The sequence below is a fragment of the Lemur catta genome, chromosome 5 (genome assembly GCF_020740605.2).
Source record: "Lemur catta isolate mLemCat1 chromosome 5, mLemCat1.pri, whole genome shotgun sequence".
NCBI lineage: Eukaryota > Metazoa > Chordata > Mammalia > Primates > Lemuridae > Lemur > Lemur catta.
Window position 1 is genome coordinate 24,132,552 of NC_059132.1, and position 23,446 is coordinate 24,155,997.

General features: G+C 38.9%; 1 protein-coding gene across 2 annotated transcripts in view; it reads left to right on the forward strand.

Moving 5' to 3' along the window:
• EBF1 (EBF transcription factor 1) overlaps positions 1-23,446 on the forward strand; it is a 383,852-nt gene that overhangs the window by 301,217 nt on the left and 59,189 nt on the right. For both annotated transcript variants that reach the window (XM_045551268.1, XM_045551269.1), the window contains exon 10: positions 5,625-5,751. In XM_045551268.1, coding sequence (XP_045407224.1) covers positions 5,625-5,751 — 127 coding nt within the window. The remainder of the gene's footprint in view (positions 1-5,624; positions 5,752-23,446) is intronic.

The window sequence follows — 23,446 nt, forward strand, 5'->3', positions numbered from 1 at the left end:
ATGGACAAAGATCGCTATGCCCAGTGGATTCAAAGATCTAGTAGAATTCTGGCCTAATTTACATATGTACTTATTCCAGAAATATTTCGAAAATATTCGGTATGTGAAGCACTAGGTTAACCACTTTAGAGGACACAAACGTGGATTAGACTCTGTTCCTGGTCTGAGGGGCTGTCTAATGGGAGAAAGATATAAAAGAAAATCTTTATGGTGCAAAACAAAATAGGCCACTAACTGTTATAGAATAAGTGACATAAGCTTATAAATTCCAAGAAAGATGCAGGCAACTTTAACTCTTAGGATCATATAAAACTTACAGGAAGAGAGAGCGTATGGTCAGGGCCTTAAGAAACAAGTAGAATATCAGTAGGGGAATGTTTCAGCAAGGAATGTCATGAACAGAGCAAAGAAGTTGGGCAAGGGTATAGTGTTTTCATGTATCCACATTCCTTCTGCTTCAGGATGTGGAAGGGCAAAGTGAAATGTATGCCCAGAAAGGGAGACTAGCTGTCAGGCCTCGGAGTGCCCTAAATATTATTATGTTAATGAGTTTCAACATTAGAACCGGCAAAGGGAGCAAGCTGAAGATCTGAGGCAGGGCATGACATGATGAGATTGTATTTAAAGAAGCTAATCATGGTGGAGAAAGTAGAAGAAAAGAGAGAGTATTTAGGAGGCAAGTATAATATCCTAACAGTCTGAGTAAGAAACGGGGACAATCTGAGCAGGACAGAGTAGAGAAGCAAAAGAGAGCCAGTGCGGTCCAGTGGAGGGAAAATCAACATGACTTTAAAAACATAGACGGACAAAAGAATGAAGATAACCTCAAGTTCTCTATCTTGAGTGATTGGAAAGATAGCATTTCTTTAACTGAGACAGGGAACATAGGAGCAAGAAATATATTTAGAGGAAGTGAGATGATAAATTTAGCTTGGGTCGTGTTGAGATTGAGGGGGCATGAAGACGTGTTTGGGGAGATTCTGTTACTGTGTTGCTGATAAAAGCTTAGTGCTTGGCCAGAGAGATGGAGTCCACAGGTGTAGATTTGGAAATCAGTTTAGGTGAGGTGGTTGAGCCACAATGAGTGCACTCGAGAAGTGTTAAGCAAGTAAAAAGAGAAAAAAAAATAGGACGAAAATTGTGAAATTTATGCAATTAACAAGTTGGCAAAAAAGTGAAACCAATGAGGAAAACCAAAATAACTAGGAAGAGCTCTGTAAAACCCTATGTATAGGCATAAGAAATCGATTTTCTTCCTAGTGTTTCAAATATTAATAATATGAGTTAACTTGCCTGTTAACTTTTCTCATCTGGAGTATATAAACCATGCATATGGGCTTTAAGAGATAGTGAGTATGAAAGTGCTCTGGTAAACCATCAGACACTTTGCAAGTCTTAAGTCTTATAATTAGTGTCACTAAGTGAAGAAAATGGAGAGTTCCAAGAGGGGAGAGAGTAGTGTCAGATGCTATAGAGTTTCAGACAAATATTTATTTCTAGCCCAAATCATTTGGTTTGTAATTTAAGGAAGTTAAGTCAAAGAATGAATTTGTCCTTTCATCACTTAGAACAGTATTTACCAAAGTAAGGGGCATGTGCTTCTGGTAGTACAGGAAGAGACAATTTGGGGTTTGACACAGACATTAAGTAGAACTGAATCACACAGTCAGAAAGTCTCCTTTTGGCTTCTCTTTTAATCCCTCCTTTTGTTTCTCTTTTAATCTTTGTTTCATTCCATGATTCTGATTTACATTAGGGGGGTAAAGTCTCATTTGGGGCAAACGAGTCTTTAACATTTAACACTAACTAGTCATCCTTTTCAATAAACTTCTTCAGGTCGTCAACAATACCCAGCTAGAATTTACATCATATTAACTCTAAGGTTACCATCTATGATACCTTCTTATTTTGGCAGGTGATACCGGTTTTCTAATCATAGTAGCGATATAAAGTTTCCTTATAAAATAACTTTTTTAAACAAAAAGGTTGTAAGTTTTTAAAAAAAACATTAAGTATGTAATTGCATAGGTGGTATATAGATATTGCAAAACTGAGAAAGTGGCATTCCAATGATGGAAGTCTGGAAAATTTAGACTAGCCCTCCCATCTGTGTTGCTTAGAGTGGCCACCCTTAGTTCAACCAGGCTAGAACAACATGTGAAATTTATCCTGGGGTTTGCTGGTCATGGGTTTTACACCCTCATATCTAGACCCTCATCCTTCCTCTAGGACAGCGATCCCCAACCTTTTTGGCACTGGGGACTGGTTTCATGGAAGACAATTTTTTCACAAACTGGGGAGAGGGGATGATTTTGGGATGATTCAAGCACATTACATTTATTGTGTACTTTATTTATATTATTATTACATTGTAATATATAATGAAACAATTATACAGCTTACCATAACACAGAATCTAATGCCGCCACTAATCTGATAGGGAGGCAGAGCTCAGGCAGTGATGTGAGCAATGGGGAGTGGCTGTAAATACAGACGAAGGTTCACTTCCTTGCCTGCTGCTCACCTCTTGCTGTGCATCCTGGTTCCTAACAGGACACGGGATCAGTACTGGTCTGTGGCCCAGGGGGTTGGGGACTGCAGCTCTGGATGTCAGCTCAGTGTCTGAAGCCACTAGACATTTCTGGACTTCTATGTCTATTAAAATGAGAAGATTAGCATTAAATGATCACTAACATTGCTTCCAGCAATAAATTCTGTGATTCTTTGAGTGATTCATAAATAAGCCAGTGCTTTCAAATTGACAAAAGTTAGCTAAAATGTTTTTCCTCATTAAGCATCAATATCATGTGTCAATGCCAGAGACTATTCCCAGCCTAACATCCACAGTCAGGAGATCGACAAATTCATTCTCTGATTATGATTCAGATTCTACCTCATTTGTGAAGGATGGTTGTTTCAAGAAGGAATCTCTGCTTCAGTTCAGGCAATTAATTAAAATTGAAAGTGAAATTGTAAATGAAAATTTGTTTGAATTTCCTGAGTCTAATGCTTTATGCAAAAGCCCCATTCTCAGTCAGTAGTTTTACTGTAGTCATATCTAATCTATTCATAAAGCCCATGAATTTTGTTCCCCAATATAGCAACTCATACATATTAAGTCCTTATACTTAAAAAGAAATCTTCATCCATCTATTTACTGATATCTTTCCATCTTTTAAAATTTATTTCCCCTTCGAAAAGGGAGGGCAGGAGAAGTGTTTTCTAACTGACTGAAAGTTCTTCTAAGTATTATTGTGAATTAATGGCACTCTATATCTGAAGTAACTGTTAAAAATAGAAGCATACCTTCTATTTGGAATGTGACAGTGTGGTGTCCTTCATCATCAAAAGCACAGCAAAGGACCAGGCAATAAATGAAAAAGAGAGATAGCACAGGTATAGGAAAAGAACACACAGTCTCTTTGGATCTGAAAAAACTGATACCTTTATGAAATGTCCACATGAACAATTTCTTCTCTCTGATTAGAAAGGAAGTATATATCCCTGCCGTTTTATGAACTGCATTGAAATTACCTTTTGTGCTAACTTGCTCTAACAAGGATAATCTTGTGCAAGCAACTTAATCATTTTAAAGTTCTGTTTCACATCTGAAAAAAAAAGAGATTAAAAATACAGTCATTGTTCTGACCAAATTAGCATTTCTATGTAAAATCTCCAGCAATGTGGTAGATACTTCCTAGGTTAGGTAGTCAACAAGTGTTAGTTCCCAACGTTGCAATAACACAACATCCAAACAGTTGAGATTAACATGCACTTGATTTGGGGAAGATCATCTTTCATTGCCCTTCAAAACCTCTTTCCTCTCCTATTTTTAAAATTGATTTCCTAGTTTCCAGGCTTACAGATTACAAGAGTAAATTAGAAGGTGTAAAGAACACTGGGAGGAAAAAGACAAAGAAAGAGAATAAGTTAGAAATAATTTCAAAATCACAGCTATCTGGAGCCATTTAGTGCAAGAGAAAACAGCCCTTCGTATCTCAGTAGTTGCTTAGGGCCCTTCTGTATTACAGCAAGACATGATTCAGGGTGTTCCAAACGATAATCTTGATTTACCAAGACAAAGTTAAATTATATACACTTTGCTTCCTTTAGAAAGCATATAATGCATTTTGGAAGAATTACAATATGAAGAGAACAAAATTTTAAGAAAAAAATTTTTTGTGCTTTTTTTGAGTAAACCCTTAGCCCTCCAAAACTCTCAGCCATGGAGATGAACTCAGTTTCTAAGGGTTCTACATAAGCATGATCTTACTGAAACATCTTCTGTGTGTCTTCAGCAAATAAACTAAGGCTCCATATAGTTTATGGAAGAGGATAATGCATTTTTAATTGTTAAGTCAAAATGGTTTTTATGCAGATGACCTTCTCTTTGTTTCAAGAAGGTACATTTGACAGAAAGTACTTGTGGACTTTAGCAATAGCCACTTTCTCACTTTCATTTCACCAGGACTTGGTGTTAGGGCAGTTTACCCAGGGGTACCCATGGGTTGTATTCAGCTTCTCATGGTATAGTCTTTGATTGCCTGGGTGAAACACTTGCACTGGGCCTGGTTTGCACATTAAAATAAAAGCCCTTTCTAAGTTATCCCCTTGAGAACAGCACAAACATACCTTCTTATAGCATAAACTCATGTATACTGTATAAATTATCCACTGTATACAGACAGACTCAGTTCCACAAATGCTGAGAGCTAAGTGCATCTGAAAAAAGTCAAGGAGCAGGCAATTGCAGACCCCATAGAGAGAGAACATGTAGAGTCCAGCACCCTCAGAGGTCAGCCAGTCAAATACCAGGGCTGGATTTTTCAAAGAACCAGATAATGCCAGTTTTATGGCCATTAATAACATTTTAGTTATATAAACAAAGATAAGAGTAATAAAAAATAAATTCTGCTGCACAGTGTAGTCTGATTGCCAAGAGGGTGCAGAAATGCACTTTCTCATTGTGCATGTGGCATTGCGTAGTGGACCAGCGACCATGGTGCACCCTCCCCAGCCTTCCGCTCCCCTTTTATGGGCAGTCTCAGTCCTGCAGAGCCCTAAGCTAGTCCAGGGAGGCAGATTCTTTGGTTTCCCCTCTAAAGCTCTTTGATGGTGCCTCTGGTAGTTAGTGCGCCAAATGGTCTTCAGGGCTGTTGCATACGTGTGCTCTGCAGCTGATCAGAGTGCCTTGGCCTACTGCTTTCCCACCTCTGTGTTTGCCACATGTTGAAGGGCTCAGTTCAAACCCCAGGCCCATCGACTTCGGGGGAGGCATGGCAGAGCTCAGCTCTGATTCGGGTGTCTGCTTCGAACAGAGATTTTCCAAAGGATATCCTGTAATAGATAAATCATTTCATTAGGCCAGGTTCCCTTTTCAAACCAGGAAGCAGAGGGCCTGCTGTGTAGGAAAACCCAGATAATGTTGTTATGGCTGTACCCAGAGCACTTATAAATATTGTTGTCAGTGTCTTTCATACAGGTTCCATCAAGATGGTATTTAAACATTGACAGGTTAATTATGTGTTTTAAAGCTTTGTTTATGGAGAGCTGATAGGAAAGCTGTGAAATGACTCCTTAACATATTGCAATGACAATTCTTTCCCCCCGAATGTCTCCTCCAGTTGATTACTCCTCACGCCATCCGCGTGCAGACGCCTCCTCGGCACATCCCTGGTGTTGTGGAAGTCACACTGTCCTACAAATCCAAGCAGTTCTGCAAAGGAACGCCAGGCAGATTCATTTACACAGGTAAGAACCACTGCGGAGGGTGAACACAGAACTGCCTTGGTTTTGTGGCGTCTTTTACTTTATCTTGTATGTATAAGCATGTATTTTACTTTTAAATCCAGTTTCTGTTAAGACCTGCTTTCTTTCTCCATTTCACCATACGTGCGACCAAATGAGTTGCTTCTCTTATTATTATTATTACTACTACTGAGAATTCATCTAGGTGTCTGTGTTGAATGGCAAGATCTATTGACATAACTGGTTGACTAGCTAAAGATGCAGCGTGAGAAATAAGAGAAGGGGAGAGAGGTGTAGACAATCCTAAGTCTTTCTGCATGTTAAGCCAGCTTGTTGGGGTTTGTTTGCTCTTCTAGCCTGCTCATAGCATTTGTATTACATACAATTGGTAACTTTCATATTTAATTCTGGGTTGGTGCTTTCTTCCCCAGTAAACTGCCTTTTGTTCTCCCCAAAGAGCCTTGGAACATGGACCAGCCTTGTGGTAAGAAGCTAGGGTTGTAGGGTGAATACGAATTCCCGTCCCATTAGACAGAACCAGGCAAGATCTCTGTGGAAATACATCACGTACACAGGCTGAGTGCCCAGTGTGTACTCTGAGACATCTCAGATTGTAATGTGCAAACCAAATACCCAGGGATCTTTTTACAATTCAGATCCTGCTAGGGTAGGTCTGGGGAGAACCTGAGATTCTATATTTCTTACAGGCTCCCAGGTGAGACTGATGCTGCTGGTCACAGCACCACACTTGGAGTAGTGACGTTCTGGCCCCTTTGCTTAGTATCAGCTGTCCCTGCATAGAGCTAGCTGTCCCCGTGGACTGATCCCAGGTCTCCTTCTTCATTCAATAAAAGACCACAAGGCCAGATTAAGTACAGAGTGGAAGTTGCCTTCATACACAGATTCCAGAGCAGTAAAGGGATAAGTCTGTTAATAATCCTCATTATAACCATACAATTAAATGGACAAAGTTTATTTTGCTGTGACATTTTACTTCAAAGCATCTTTCCCTTGTATTTTAATACTAGGAGCAAAAGCAGACATGCTTCTTAGTCACTCAGCCTCTCTCTCTCTCTCTCTTGCTCGCTCGCTCGCTCGCTTTTCTTTTTCTCTCTCTTTCTCTCGAAATTATAAAAACAATTAATACATCCTGACCCTTGGAAATGCCTCCCAGCCCTTTAAACAAAATGCAGGTTTGGTGTCTGCCTGACGATTAGTTTTAGTTAATTGAAAATTATAGGATTGACCCAAGAGGAAAATTTTGTTTGCACTCCAATCACTTTTACAAATTAAGGAAAATTACCACAATTTTGTTTAGCTAAGGTTTCACACTGAGTTCAAGAAATTAGCTCAGCCATCCCAACAAAGTCAGCACTTTGTTAGTGAGCACTTGAAAAAATAATGGTCTATCTGGAGTTTTGTGGTGTATACAAACGAAGCATAGAGAAAGCTATGATGCTTTATAGAAGTAGGCCAAGTGTTTTTAATTAGGCTCATTGGTTCAGCGTAAGTTTTGAAGAACAATCAAACTAGCAGATTAGCTGTTTCTTTTAAAGCTAGGATTTCTTGCCATTCATTTTTCCCATGAGAACTTCTACATAGCACTATGGTTTTTTTTTTTTTTCTTCTTCTTCTTCTTCTTTTTTTTTTTTTTTACAAGCCTCATTATGGGCCTGCAGGAAAAGGACCAATTGAAACTTCTGATACTGTAACATTCCCCACCATCATTCCAATGGATGAGAGTTTTTCACAATGTTCCTCACTGAACTCGGTGTTCTGGAACATATTACAAAACCACAGAGGCCAAATGTTTTCTCTGAGAAGTTTGGACTCTGTTTCTGGCCAAAAACATTTAGGCCTTGCTGGCTGCTTATTTACTCTGCTATTAAGAACAAGAAAAGGAGAAGAAAAAGAAGAAAATGCTTGTGTGGTGGGAGGTACAAGAGGCAATCAGCCATGGTTTCCGCTTTGGTGACAACGTCCCTGCCCATTAATAGTTCCATTTTGTGGTCAGGTCTCATTTAGAAGAAATTATTTTTAATCGGTGTTCAACAAAATATCCCCTAGAGCCACCTGGCCATAAAAGTTTAAAAAAAAAAATCATCCCCATTAAATTACTTAAGTTCTCAAAAGAAAATAGCTAGGGACCCATCATTATTTGGACTTTTTTAACCATTAAAAAAAATTGCCGTCGATTTAAGAAATCACGTCTTGGAAAATCTATATTATACTGGAATTAAGATCAAAGATAAAAGTGGCAGATTTGCAAGTCTAGAAAAGCAGTTTTGTATGTATGTGTGCGTGTGCGTACATGTGTGGGAAATTGAAGTATGAAAAAAATGCTTCTGGTGATCTGGCCTCAGACTGTGGGCAACAGACAAGAAGACTTGGTTTTTTAAGTATTCTAGGAGAGAGTCTAACCTCTGTCTGTATTGGAAAAATAAAATTTTGAAGAAATTGGCACACGGACTCCTCCACTGGTATAGTTGGCTGTTAGCAGTTACTGTGACATCCTGTCATTTCTGACAAAAGGGGATCTCTGTTCATGGTGACCCACACATGGGCCTTTTAATCACTAACATTCAGCATCCCCACCACGGGTGGCTTGTTCATGGCTGGGGCTACTGGCCCCTGCGATTGCTTTAGTTTACTCCTGCTTGTCACCACATACTAGTGAGGGTATAGAGATGGCTCATAAAACCTCTCTGTTCTTTGTGTCCAAACAACCACGCAGGTGATTGTAAATGTATCGCACCCCTCCTCTCTCCACCCACAGAAGTTCACACTTCATTTTCTTTAACATCCATAGTATTTCAAGATGTGAGGCTTGGCTTTCTGCATCAGGTAAGCTAACCCTCTGTTTCTTAGTGAAATGTCACTTGGAATTTTTCCCTTAACAACAACAAAAAAAGAAAAGAAATATCATTGAGCCAGAAAATAACACCCTAAACTAAGGCCCTGTTGCCATTTTTAGAGTATGTAAGGGAGAGTTTGGATGTGTAGATGTGGAAGTCTCTAAAAATCCATAATCATTAAAAAAAAAAAAAAAAAAAAAAAACCTGAGACAGGAACAGCCTGGTCTAATCTATGCAAATGGACAGACTTTGCGGGGAGAGAGGAAAGAATTTGACCAAGCACAGAGTGCCTGCAAGCAGGCTCCCCTTGTAAGAATGGTAAGCCCAGCTCTCTGTCCTCTGCTATAGAGACCAGAGACACACGAGGAACCCCTAGCTGCCAGTGGGCCCTTCCCTTGTGTTTTCCCAATCACAGTCATGGAGGAAAAGTGAATCCCAACTAGATTAGAACCAAAAAGCTCAGTAGTTCTTCCCAGATCTTAGCTTTATATTGTGTCCAGTTACTCTTCTGTAAATGGAGGCCAAAACTGACTTTAAATTTTCAATACATGTTTTCTAAAAGGAGGAAATAAAATCCCTTTCTAATCACAAGATAGTTTTCAAAGTCCTATAATCTTGTGTCTGGTCGGTCAGTCCAGTGGAAATTAAATCCACCATAACCTCCACTGACATGTAAGGGGTCTTGCATACCTTTGTTATTCTCACAGTTTGTTTTCTTGCAGTTGCTGCATCTTTAAGTGACTTGGAGCTTTTAGAATTGTGATATCTCCTGCTTAGCCCTAAGTAACCCTGGGAGCTGACTAAAGACTCTTAGGAACATTTAGCTGCTGCTTCAAAGTTTTTAGAATTGATTTTCCTCATAAGAAGTGGACAATTCCAAATGCAGGTTTTACCTTCATTCCAAATATTTCTCCCTAAGAGAGGCCTCTATGTCTGGGGAAAATACGACAGGAGGAAGAGGCCACCAGGACAGTGTTGACCAGCTTAGGTGTTTACTGAGAGCCATATACTTCCTGACCCCCCAAAAGTTGGTGAAAACCCTGATGAATGATCACCTAACAGCTCAGATGTTTGGGCAGGTCACTTGGCAGATCCCTTCTACCGCTGAGTTCTCCCATTCTAAACATTTTTCACCCAACTTCCTGTTCCTGTGGAAGGACTAACCCAAATTCCTGTATCTCAGCCCAAGAATTAACTTTGAAATAAAATTCTTTCTGGAAGTACTTCCTGTTTGTATCTTATGCCCCAAATAACTTCACATCCCTTGCCAAGGCATTGCACATTGCTTCACATGTAGGAGGGGCTGTTTTGTCCCACCATCTTCTGTGGAACTTGACAACTTTTACCATGACTTTCAAGTTTTCGTTTCTTTTTCTCCATCCCTCTTGTTTTCGTCCTACTCCCTCCTTTCTCCTATCCACCTTTCTCCCTCCTCCCTCTTTTCTTTGCTCCTGTCATCCTTTCCTTCCTCACTCCCAAGGAGACAGGACAACATAGTGATTGAGGGCTTGGTTTGAGATGATGGATGTAGATTGAACTCTAAGCTCTACCACTTACTAGAGAGTTTATTCTTGGGACATCATATGATAGCTCCTGAACTATAGTCACCTCATCTTTATAAGGGAATAACAAGGATAAGGGAAATACATGTAAAGCACCTAGCATGAGACCAGACACTAGTAGTTTCCATTAATAAATGGTGGCCATGATGATGATGATTATTATTATTCATTCATCGATGTGTTGCCAAGTCCCTACTGTGTTGTTTACATGTGTTGTTTATCATCCCCATCATCTTCCTAGAGGTCTAAGAAGAGGTTTTTAGGATTTTTAATAGCACAACTAGAGGCATCAGTAAATTAAAGAAACAAATAACACCACTCAGCTGCAAATAAAAAGAGCAAAGTATTGATAAGGTAGCAAGAAAAAGAAATTTACAGATGTGAATATAATTTGGTTATAACAAATATTTTCTCGGGAATGGTCTCAAATGACAGATATTTTAATAAGACAACACTGATTGGTAAAGTTCTCTGGTGTTGATGTTTTTCAGGAATAACACATGTTTGTTCTCTTGTTTCCAACCCAAACTTCAACTCCTCCTCCAGAGGTCCTAGCAACATGGGGTGCAGCCCATCAGTCAGCCTCCTCAAAGGTATTCTGTTTATAATCAGCTTCAACTCCAGGTTTTAGAAGTTTCAGGCCAGAAAGTTCTGTTTCTAGTTCTTGGAGATCTCCACAAAATGAAAGCCGCCATCTTGGGGCATGAACAAAGTCAACAGTTTCAGTGGAGAAGTGGAGAGTTCTCACCTAATGAATCTTCTGTTTTTAGCCTTTTCTTACACGAATTCATTTCCACATTAAGCTTCTGAAAAGCCACTTTTGTGTCATTACCCTGAAGAGGAACCTTTGCTGTTTGCCCACAGTACGTAAGATGTAGCCCAAGCCTGGCAGGCGCAGCTAGCTGTGCCCTGGGCACGGCGCTTTTGTGTTCCAGTCACACCAGTTCCTCACTGTGCCTCAGCCTTGCTTCCTACTTTGCCACTTTGGACATGGTGATTTCCCTGTAAGGCCCAGTCCAAACTCTGTTTCCTCTCTGAAGTGTTCTTTGGTCGCTGTAGTATGCGGATAGAGCACTAGGCTGAGAGCAAAGCAGCTGTGTTGTAGCCCCAGCTCTGCCACTCACTGTCCGTGAGACCTGGGACACACTAGTGATGTGCTCTGGACTCGAGTCTCTTCACTGTACAATGAGCCAGTTGGACCAGGTGACGCTGAGGCTCCTTGTGACTCATCTTGATTGACTAGAAGAGTCTTTGTCCTTGGGCCTCTTCTCTTCCATGTGCTTAGACCACTCATTTATCATTTCCTTATCTACGCCCTTAGCTCTCTGGTTCTGTTCTTGAGTAGACAAGTCACAAAAAGGCCACAAGCTTCATGAAGAAAAGAAACCCCTTCTCGATCTCACACTATTTTATACACTAGGTGGATGCAAATTGACTCAGTATTTTACTTGCAAGAGGCGTTCTCTGATAATTTTTTTTCAGGTTTTAAAAAAAATTTATTTAATTATTATGGGCACATAGTAGCTGTGCATCTTTATAGGGTACATATGATGTTTTGATACAGGCATATAATGTGAATTAATCAAATCAGGGTAATTAGGGTATCCATCACCCCAGGCATTTAACATTGCTTTGTGTTAGGAACATTCCAATTCCACTCTTTTAGTTATTTTAAAGTATACCCTATTATTGTTGATTCTAGTCACTTTTTTGTGCTATCAAAGTGTTTGTTCTATCTAACTAGCTATATTTTTGCACCCATTAACCATCCCCACTTTGTCCCCCACTTCCCACTACCCTTTCCAGCCTCTGGTAACTGTCATTCTACTCTGTCTTCATGAGATCAATTGTTTTTAATATTTAGCTCCCACATATGAATGAGAACATGTGAGATTTGTCTTTCTGTGCTTGGCTTATTCCACTTTACATAGTGTTCCCCAGTTCCATACGTGTTGTTGCAAATGGCAGGATTTCATTCTTGATAATTGATTGATATATCGTCCAGGATCAGTGGGTCTTCGTTGATTTTTTTTGCTCTGGATGACGCAGAATATAAATAAGAGCTGTTAATTAAGAATCTGTCCCTTTTTACTTGAAGTTTTCATGCATAGAACATAGTAGTTGGGGTTTCTGTTAAAGAAAAATGGACTTAGACCTACACTATAAATACTCTTCCTTTTCTTATCGGTAAAATGGAAGTATTTTGATAGTGCCTTCACCTAAGGAGTAAAAGAGTCAATGTATGTAATGCAATCCTGACAGTGCCTGGTTTAGTATGAGTATTTCCCTGAAGTAAACTGAAAAAAAGAAAAAGAGACAGCGGGGGTGTTGCTTCTCTTGAAAAATCCAAAGAATTGGTCATTAGAGCACACTTTGATTGGCATTATATATTTGCCAGCTTTCATCATGATTAAAGACATTGTTTGTTTCTAGGCATTAAAGTAGGAATTGAAAGACTTGTGTTCTAGTCTGATTTTGCCACGTCCTTTTGTGACTTCATTTATTCATCCCACAAATGTTTGTGGATTGCCTGTTCTATTCTAGGCAATGTTCTAAACCAATTCTAGATAATGTCTTAAAGCAGTGTTAAGCAAAACCACACACAATTCCTGTTTTCACTGATTTTGTAGACAAAGAAGGAACATAGATGTTCATCATTTAATAACCTTACTATTTTAAACCTGGTAATAAGCATCCAGAAAGACAGGAACAGGGTTTCAGATAAGCATGTGATACGGGAACCTTGACCAGTTGGTTAGAAATATTTCTTCTTGGGAAAAGGTGCACAAGCTGAGGTTTGAAGGATGAGGAAGACTTAACCAAGCAATCAGCCAACGGTAGGGGTGGGGTGGAGTTGGGGAAAGAGAATGAGTGTTCCAGCAGAGGGAGTATATAAGAAGGCCCTGGGTGAGAGAAATGTGGTATCTTGGGAGGTGGTAAGAATTGCAGTGAGGCTGAAAAGTCGAGAGGGAAAAGGAGAATGGCGAGAGAGAAGGCTGGAGAAGTGGGCAGGGGAAAGTGCCTTCAAAACCTCATAAGCCACAGGGAGGACTTTAGTTGATATCTTAAGAGCAGTGGGGCAGTCCTTGAAGTGTTGGAAATGACAGGTGGACATGACCAGACTCACATTTTGGGAAAGAAATAATTCTAGATAGAAGCAGCATAGGATGGATGTTGGAAGACCTTTTGGGAGGTCATTGCAGTAGTCTGGGAAGAGATTTGGTGACTTCGATGTGGGTGGTAATGAGTGGAGATGGCGTGGAGTGAGAGGAGTCAAGAGGCATTTAAGGGGAAACAGGGAAAGGACTTTGACATGGGTCAGATGTGGGGATGAGAGAGACGGAGGGACTAAGGCTACCAGATTTTTAGCTTCCTTAACTTAAGGGCTGGTGGGGCCATCACTCAACTTTATGTCCCAAGGGTCTTGTGAGTATCAGTGAAAGAATGGGCATGAAAATGTTTTGCAAAGGATAATATTCTACACATATGATAATTGTTATAAAGACAGGCCTAAGCAAACTCCGGAAGAATTGGGGAAAGAAAGGCAAGAATGTATTTTCTCTTTTATTAGATTGTTTTCACTTAGATTCAGCCGAAAAAGCACTGTGTAACGAACACTTGACTAGCAGTTCTGCCTTAGCAATGTCCTAATTGGAATAGATCCAACAAGAAAGAAAAATTCACAGGCTGCTCCTGTCCACATGTCTTGAATATTACTCCAAATGAGCCATTTACACACAAAGAAAAGAATTCAAGGCAGAGGGAGTGTTTATCATTTTTGCTTTTGCGATGCAAAGAATAGGTCCCAAGCCTCTTCTCCTCCACTGAAGGGAGTTTTTTTTCCATAAAATATGATTTTTCCTGATCTGATGTATGTTGATGTGATTGGTGATTCTGAATCTGCTGGTGTTTGTACAGTTAAACACTATCGGAGCCATAATGGGGACAAGAACAACAACAACAAAAGTCACTGAAAGTAACGATTGTACTTCTGTGACATCTATAAAATGAAAGCCATTTCTGCAAAGAATAAAGCCAGTCTGAAGGAAGCATATTATTTTGCATATTTTATGTGTATACTTTCCAAGAAATATGACCTTTATTTCCTATTTGGAGTGGAGTTTAATCAGGACTTGAGTAGCTAGTGTAACAGGATCATTAAAAGGGATATTTTCACTGACATTAGAGGTCTAAATGGCCACGAGGCCTTATATACAACCTTGGCTTTTTCCTGTCTACCCAGAGTTAATAAGTGATAAGGCCAGGAGAGAGATAAATCATAGAAATCCCTGTCCAAAGAAAACATATTGACTACAGCCAAGCAAATAACAGACCATAACCAACGGTCCCATTCATCATTCATGTAATAGGGATATAAAGTATTTCCTACCAATGAAACCGTATGGAAGGAAAAGGCAGATAAGCTCGCCCGATCTAAGGCATGAGATTTGGTTATTAAGGGACATGAACTATTTGTCACATGGCTTTAATCTTTAAGATGTGTTGGCATTTCTAAACGATAAATTTCTGGTAAGGGATTAGAAAGCTATTAACAATAAAGGTAGGAACGGAGCTTTCTGTGTATTCTTGCCAACGTAATGCAATACTATAAAGTCTTGAATCTAATCTTTTTAGTATGATATAACATGATTTGGTTTTCAAAGCCAATAAACTATTTGGAAGTATTCAAGAGTTTTTTTGTTATTTATTTATTTTTTAAACCCAGCATTGTGGTAAGTTAACCCTTCAGTTTTTTAACTGTATTTGTTGAAACTTTCTCTGTTATCCTGGGGTAGGAGGAGGGAGGAGAACTCAGTTTCTTTCTTTTTCTCTTTTCCTAAGATTTATTCAAAATGTTTGATGGAGGGCTATTTTCTGTTTTATTTGTCCATGCTTATGGTGATATATGGGTGTTAGTCCTTTTGTTCATTGTGCAAGTTAACTCAGAGATGAGGCACCCACTACAGCATTAAAACTTTTTTTTTGTTTTTTATTGCAAAGTAATATATATTGATTTCAGATAATTTAGGAAGTACCAATGAAAATAATTAAAATAACATTGAAATTGCTGACATGCCTACTAGTTTTTAAAAATATAAACACTCAATAAATGTGAGCTATTAATATTATTTTCATGGTATATATCTTGCAATCTTTTTCCTATGCCTATATCTGCTGTATTACCAAAATGGGGTGATACCTTATATAATATTACGTAATGTTTTTTCATTTGACAATGCATAGATATCAGAGAGTTGTGAATTTAGAATAATTTTTAGTCTTTGATAATGATTTCACGCTTCAGGAGAACCTTATAATGAGATATGTCATTATCTTCATGTTAAAGCATAGATGCCTTATCTTTGAGTTCTTGTTTCTTCTGCTTTCTGAAAAACCTACAGCACAGGGTCAGAATCTCAAAACATAACCACTTTTAGCAATATTTAAAAAACTACTTTTTAAAAGGCTTGTTTTGAAGAATATTTGTAATGGGGAGAGGTCAGTATCCTAAAAGGTTACTAAATTTATATAAATTTCCTATTCCTCCTTTTTGTCTTAACTTTCTTCACCTTTCTATAATATGTATTCCTAGGGCAGGTGCGGTGGCTCACGCCTATAATCCTAGCACTCTGGGAGGCTGAGACAGGCGGATCATTTGAGCTCAGGAGTTTGAGACCAGCCTAAGCAAGAGTGAGACCCCCGTCTCTACTAAAAAAGATAGAAAGAAATTAGCTGGACAACTAAAAATATATAGAAAAAATTAGCCAGGTGGGGTGGTGCATTCCTGTAGTCCCAGCTACTTGGGAGGCTGAGGCAATAGGATGACTTGAGCCCAGGAGTTTGAGGCTGCTGTGAGCTGGGCTGACCCTACAGCACTCTAGCCCAGGCAACAGAGTGAGACTGTCTCAAAAAAAAAAAAAAAGTATCCCTACACCATCATTGACTGTGATAGTTTCATGCCCCTACTTAGTTTAAAATAATGTGATTGAGAAAGCACTTTGTCATAGGAGAGACTTAAAAGGATTCAATAATGAGGGAACTTCGTGTGTGTGTGTGGGGGGGGGAATCTTCCCATATATTTCAGCACATTGATATTTCTTTCCTGTTGTTTGATCATCTGCCACATGCAATCCTTGGTACTAGTTAAATTGTCTATATCATATAGTATTTTTGACCTGAATAAGTATGCTCACCCTTTTAAGTGGACCTCATATTATTCGGGGTACTGAAAGTGCAGGTGGAAACCATCCCGTTAATATCGGGCTTGAGATTTTCTACATTCTCTCTCGATCGTGAGAGGCAGACAGAAGCTGGCACTTCTTAAATCACCGACAGAAACAACAACAGAAGAGCAGACTTCCCCTCCTACCTACCACCCATCGACCTGGCATGTGCAATTGTTCATCTCTTTCCTGTTAGCATCAACTGTGGTTAACTTCTTTGCATCATGGGTGGAAAGGCTGACCTGCGGGCAGAGCCACCTGGGATCAGCCTCGGCGGTTTGCATCAGGAAACACCAACTCCCAGTCAATGTGGAGTTAATTTAGATCTTTGTTTAATGCCAAAAATATATTCACATTTCAATATCTGCACAGAATATTGCCTTCCCAGTCATTCTGCATACGTGCATCATTTCCTTTTAGTGTTAACTGATTTGTAAAATAGTCACCGAGGCCGGGATGACTCTTTGAGGTTGTTGGGAGGTTTGAGTGGAGCAGTTTCTCTGGAGGATCTGTTTTGAACAAGTTTGTATTTCTTCTAATTCTCTCATTTCTTCAAGGCGAGAGAAATGAAATATTTGCAATGGTTAGCTCAGAAGACATAGGAGGATTATCTAAAGGCTTTTAAATTTCTCTTAATAAAATTACCAGCATCAAAGCAAAAAAATCACTGTGACTTGTGAGAAAGTTATGTGCCAGGGTGCAAAGTACAGGCTTGGCTACTGAGCCTCTGTGTGTCTCATTTTCATCTTATATCTGGATACATAAGTAAATGTACTGAAATACAGTTTTATAGTTGACCACTGATCAATTCTTTTTCGTTGCTTGTGAGGTAAGAAGGACAGGTATTTTCAGCCTCATTTCCAGGTCTGAAAGATGAGGTTTAGAAAGAGGTGAGGTGGTTCATTTATGGTCATATAAGTCACCTAATTGATGGGTCTCCTATCGATCTATAGTCCCCCAAGTAATTGATTATACCTTCCATATCTCATAGATTTTTACATCTGCAAAATGAACTTAAACTAGTTTTACTACACTTTTTAGTTTTCCATGGACATATTTGCCAATTAGATTTGGGGATTCTAGAGTCTTAGACTGCTGCCCCAGTATGGGTGCTTTGATTAGATGTAGCACTTTCGTTGATACAGTCTGGATTATTTTTTGTTTACTTGTGTATGGCCTCTATGTCTCACTGGAATATAAGCTCCATGAAGGCAGGTTCCTTGTCTGTCTTGTTCAGCCAGTGTATTCTCAGTGTCTAGCACAGAGTGGGGCACAATAAGTATTAGTCAGACTGACAAACAGAAGAATGGATAACTGAAAAATGTGGCCATAAATTTATGGGATGTGAGCCTTAAAGACAACCTAGTTACTCAAGTTGTTGACATCTTTATAGACGATGAAACCTCGGCTTGCAGAGTCATAAAGACTTGGCCGAAGTCTCTCAACTCATGATAGATCTTTACATCAGATTCCTTTTCTTCTGCTGTCAATCAAGAGCTTGTCCCCACACTATGTATAGTCCCTAAGTGAGCCTGTATGACTGTAGATCTCTGGAATCATGACACATCCCAATTTGAATCCTGGCCCAGTCGATTTCTTGCTAGTTTCTTAACCAATCTGAGACTCCATTTTCTCATTATAAAATGGGGGTGATAATGTATCACAGAATTGCTGTGAGGATTGGATAAGATAATGAGTATGAAAAGCTTAGCACAGTGAATGGCATATAGTAAGTGCCCAATTAATGGTGGATCTTACCAAAAAAAGATCCAAGAGAACAGACTTCTATAAATCTGAGTTTTAAAGATAGAAAGGTCCTCAGAGAGCGCTTGGACCAAGCCTAACATTTTATAGAAGAAGAGTTTATCAAATGACCATGGGGAAGAGGCTCATATATGGGAAACACCTTTCTCAAGCCAACACAGGATGGGTTTCCATATAGAAACAGAGCAAATCATATGTAAATGTGATTGTTATGTCCCAAATATCCAAATACATAAAGACATCAAATTTTTGAATGTACATGGAAATTGTTCAACCAAGATCCCCATGGTCATTTGATAAACTCTTCTTTAGTTCTTTAAGATTATCCATGTTTGAGTACACTCTCAAGGAAACGGGGAGGTGGTGTAGATGCTTGATTCTCTGGGCCTTCCCATATGCAATCTGTTGCTTCTGTCAGACACCAGCACATTGTTGGGAGACCTCATGGGGACTGGAAGGTCATTTTCCCAGAGTCCAATCAGGGAGGGTCTTAGTGGGGTCCACCCAGATATACTGTCCCCTGCAGCGCTCTTGTGATCTAATGCCCAGTGGAGACCTATGGTGAAGCTCCCTCTTAGCCACAGGGCATCTTGTGGGCCTTCCGTTCTGCCTTTGAATTGCAGTCCCCTGGAAATTGCAGTCCTTGAGGAAATAAGATGTGATAGCCTGATCTGCTTAGTGGGTCTAGAGGCAAAATCATCAGCCTCAATGAGAGAGAAGTACTTGTAAGATGATGGTCATCAGGAACAAGCTTAAAACCTGCCTGAGCAGAGATCTCTGCTGTGTGCCTGGCTCAGAGAGGCGTGTCAGTTACTGTTTGATGGCCGACAGGCAGGCTGGCTGACAGCGAATGAGTGCAGGGGTGGTTGCCAGGCGTGTACTGCAGGTGGAGGTGAGCAAGGTACCATTCATTCTATCAGCGGCGTATCCCAATTCATAAAAAAAAAATCAAGATCGTGCATGGGATTTCTGCTCTAAACCTTACTTGGGGCTTATGTTAGAATTCAAATAAAGGAGATTTTTTTTTTCACCTTAAAAAGGCATTCAATTATTGGTGAAAAGCCAAAAAGGGCCAGTTGTCCAATGATGCTAAATGCAATAAGTAGAGTAAAAAGTAAAATTATTTATTCCACTTTCCCAACTGCAGCTAATTAAGGGTAGCTCATTTAAAAACAGACCTAATTTAAACCACTAATATAAGTATTCAATTAAAGTTGTTCCCACTGCTTTCTCCTCAGAATACTTCTTCGTACACTTATACGTGATGCATTCATGGTGTGAACCCTTCTAAGGGTCCAGCTGGTAACAGAAAAGTGTTATCGGGACTTCATAATTGCCCAAATTCAATAATATGTATGTAAATGGAGATCTGAGTGTAAATTGTGCACTGTAATGCTATAAGGAATTGAGCACCTATAGCCCGGGATCTTTCAGCCAATCAGAATAAAATGCTTCCAGTTTTATTCTATACTACTTAGAATAGTTTATTGCATTATTAAGTACATGTTACAAGAAGCACATTGTTGTTTAAGACTCATTGATTTAAGCAGAACTATTCTTATAAAGTTCCATAGGCTTTTACATAAAAAGAGAAGAGCCCATATAAAATTATAAAACCTTAATGTAATATAACAGCCTATAATATAATATTCGCCCATTTTCTAAAGAAACCACCAAAAATTTTTAATGAGTTTATTAGAACTACTGTTTGTGAATTCTGGGATGTCACGTCTAATTAGACTTAATGGATTTAAGTATTTCTTTAGTGAAATCCGTAGCTTAATTTACCGGGATTATATTCCTTGTCCTCCTGCCCTTAAAATGATTTTACTTTATTTTTATTTTGGGTGGCATTAAAAAGAAATGAAAGGCTATGATTCTGCTTCATTCTCAAATGGATATAGTGAAAAATACAGTGCTTATTATGAAGCTAATGTGAATTACCATGTAATTACCACTGGCTGCACTGTAATGATTATTTAGTTACCACTGAGCATTCTCTGCCAAATAACACACATTATTTCATAGGAAGCATGGAATTAACTCAAGTCATCCCGGAACTCGTGGAGGGAGTATATTCCTGATCTCTTGCGTTAAGTGTAGGCGCTGCTAATGTTAACATCTAAATAATCAAGCTTGGAGCAAACCGACAGCAGAACAGGATATGAGTTTACATGATTTGATTTGCTGATGTTTTAAACACTTAGCAGGAGACAGCTATAGAAGCCAATTAAATCTCTCCAAGGTGCATAGAGTTATCTCCTTTGTGAGAAACAATTTAAGGGAATTGCATTGGCCCTTTTAACTGGAGGAGAGAAAAAGCATTAGGAATGAAATTTCAGATGCAAAGTGCTGATCAATCGCGCCTCCTTTTGTGTTTTTCAGCTTTGTGCTGTTTGGGCTGCTGCTATTTGAAAGGATTTGCACTTTTATTTTGCAAGCCCAGGGTTATGTTAAACTTTTCTTCGTGAAAATTTTTCTTCGGCTATTGATTAGTATGTGCCTTTAAACAAGGCATTGTGTCTAAAAGAGTAAAACAAAAACAAAAACAAAAACAAAACATGTCAGTACATTCTGTCCCTTTCAGATACTGTATCTTATTTAGTGTACCGGAATTCCCAGTTTAAAGTAATCACAAAATTTATGGAGAAACGGATAAAAAAGGTTGTAAAATATCGATTTGGGGAAAATAATAACACAACTCATCTATAATAAGAAGAAAAATGAAGCAATAATTCAGGGGGTATCGAGCGGCTGGCTGCTGGGAGTATTGATCCAGTCCTTTACGGTATAAGATCGCACCTGAGATTGCTCTGAAAGAAAGAACAGCATTCCTTCGCTCATTATTTCTCAGATACCATCGCCTTGTTACATGGGTCCTGCAGAGTTGGAATTGTTGCAGCTGGGAGAGTGGGACCCGCAATAATAATAATAAATAAATAAATAGCTCAGAAATCTATATTGCCTTAAAGCCACCGTGCCTGGTCTTAATAACACATTGGCTCTGGCTTTATAAGTTCTTCATTGCCTTATAGTAGCTAATGACAATTCCTATGCTGTGTGGTTCATTTAGGGACCAAACGGATCTTCATCTTATATAATGGGTTCTCGTGTTTGGAAGGAATTCCTGTCTTGGCCAAAGAAGCATGTATCTGTTGTATTTCTTGTTAAGTCACTAAATTGAAAGCAATACATTTATGCCACTTTGGACCATGGAAAATGTTGGCTTTTGCTTTAACAGGGCATTGTTTTATATTTTAGGACAATTTTTGGACGAGGCAGGAGTATTATTGTTCCTGAGCAAAATCTTTCAATACATATGGCCTGAAACTAAATTCATGTGCATAAGTCATGAATTTTTGATTTGTGATAACCGTGAATTTATAAATTCATCTGTAATTTCTAGTCTTTAGTGACAAACCAACTTGGCAATCATAGTAATAATGCCTTAAAATGGCAGACTGTATTTCATCGCTGAAGAATTCTAGATTCTTTCCAGATTTTAAGATTATCCTATAAGTAGTGTTGAGGAAACATACTATTTTGTTCTCACATTGTTGTGTTTGGAGGGGAGGGTGCAATAATATTCAAATTCCAATTTAATAAGAAAGTTTTGAATACTCGCTATGTTCCAGGCATCTTCTAGGTTCTGTGACCCAGAAAGGTGAGGTTCTTGCCCTCAAAACACCTATATTCTAGTAAAGGAAGGATGGCAATACACAAGTTAAGAGGCAGATAAGATAATTACCTGATTGGTAAAAGTATTATGAAAGAGATAGGGTGATCTGGTAGAGTGTGGTAGCAGGTCGGGAGGGCTTCTTTAAATAGCCATTTGTACATTAGAATCTGTACAGTATTCAGATGGATAGCACTGTGAGCCTACACAGCACCCCCCAGGTAAATCTGTTTTTGTTTCCAAGCATCTGTGGACTTTCCCCAATGCTAAAGCCATGCTATCATTTGCCCAGAAGCTTCACTCTCCCTATCCCATCCCCCAGCCACTCTGTGATCATTATCTAGAAATATGAGCCATACCAGCTGACTATGTTCTCAGCAGATCAAGCTTCCTGAAATTTCAATAAGCATTGATCCATGTCATTGCACCAGATCCTTGAAATTGTTGTTTCTATAACATTTGTCTCTCCATTTCTGACTCTAAAAGAAAAAAAAAAAAGTCCTATGAAACAAGAAGCTGATGCCTAGTGTCAATAAAGGTGGATGGAGGGGGAAGGATGGAGAGGCGGAAAGAATAAGACGTCTCACCATCAAGACTAACTCCCAAAATAGCTTTCAATAAACTGCAAAGCGTACCCCTCCTTCTTTATCCACATAGTAAGATTGAAAGTCATCACTGAGTCTTAAACTGTGAATATTGAAATTGTGAGATGTATGGTACATTTAGTGGAGACGTTGGTGAAGTGCACAAGTCATTTTAACTTTGTCTTTTAATTTTAAAGATTTATCGGCTGCAAGGGAAGAGAATATTTATAAGCGTTTTAGGTATTCACAAAACATGTAGTTGCCAAACAGTGCAAAGAATGGAAAGAAATCATCATTACGAAGCTGGATGATTCAGGAAATATGGTGATAAATATGGGAGTGACAACATATTATCTCAGCCTTTTCTAGCTCTACATTTTTGAGTCATGATTACCAAGTGTAGCACTGCAGGGAGTATGCTAAGTCATTTTGGAGCTAGAGGAATTTTAGTGTTAAAAGAATACCCAGGCAATGTTTGAGAAGTACAAATACAATAAATGATGTCAAGTCATCTCAGCTTGAATAAATATATATTGTATAATTTGCTTCTGTCCTTTAATTTCTCATAATGAAAGGAAAGTGGCAAGCAACAAGAAAGCAATTAATTGCAACAATGATTGCCTAGCTTCTGTAGTGCTTGAATTAAAAAGAACATTAAGATTACTTTTCTAATAGCTCATCTGTTGTTTTTTTTAATCATTGATGCTTTGTAAATGGCAGATGCATTTGAATTGTTTTAAAATGCTAGTTTTCTCCTTGTTGGCAAACATTGTCAAAATGAAGTCTCACCATTCTGTTGGTTATTTCGTATTGTTGTTCCTAATTCCTGAAGATAAATGTCATATCATAGCTAATCTATTATAATCCTTCTCTGTTGTGTGCTTCTTTTAATTTGAGACAGGCTGATTATTGAAAAAGAAACTTGTGGCTGTCACTGTGATTTTCCTGTGTGTACTAATTCTCTCCCATCAGCCCGGAGCCTGTACCCAGTAGCTATTGAATGAATGAGTGGATCAAGAGTCAAGACCTTGCT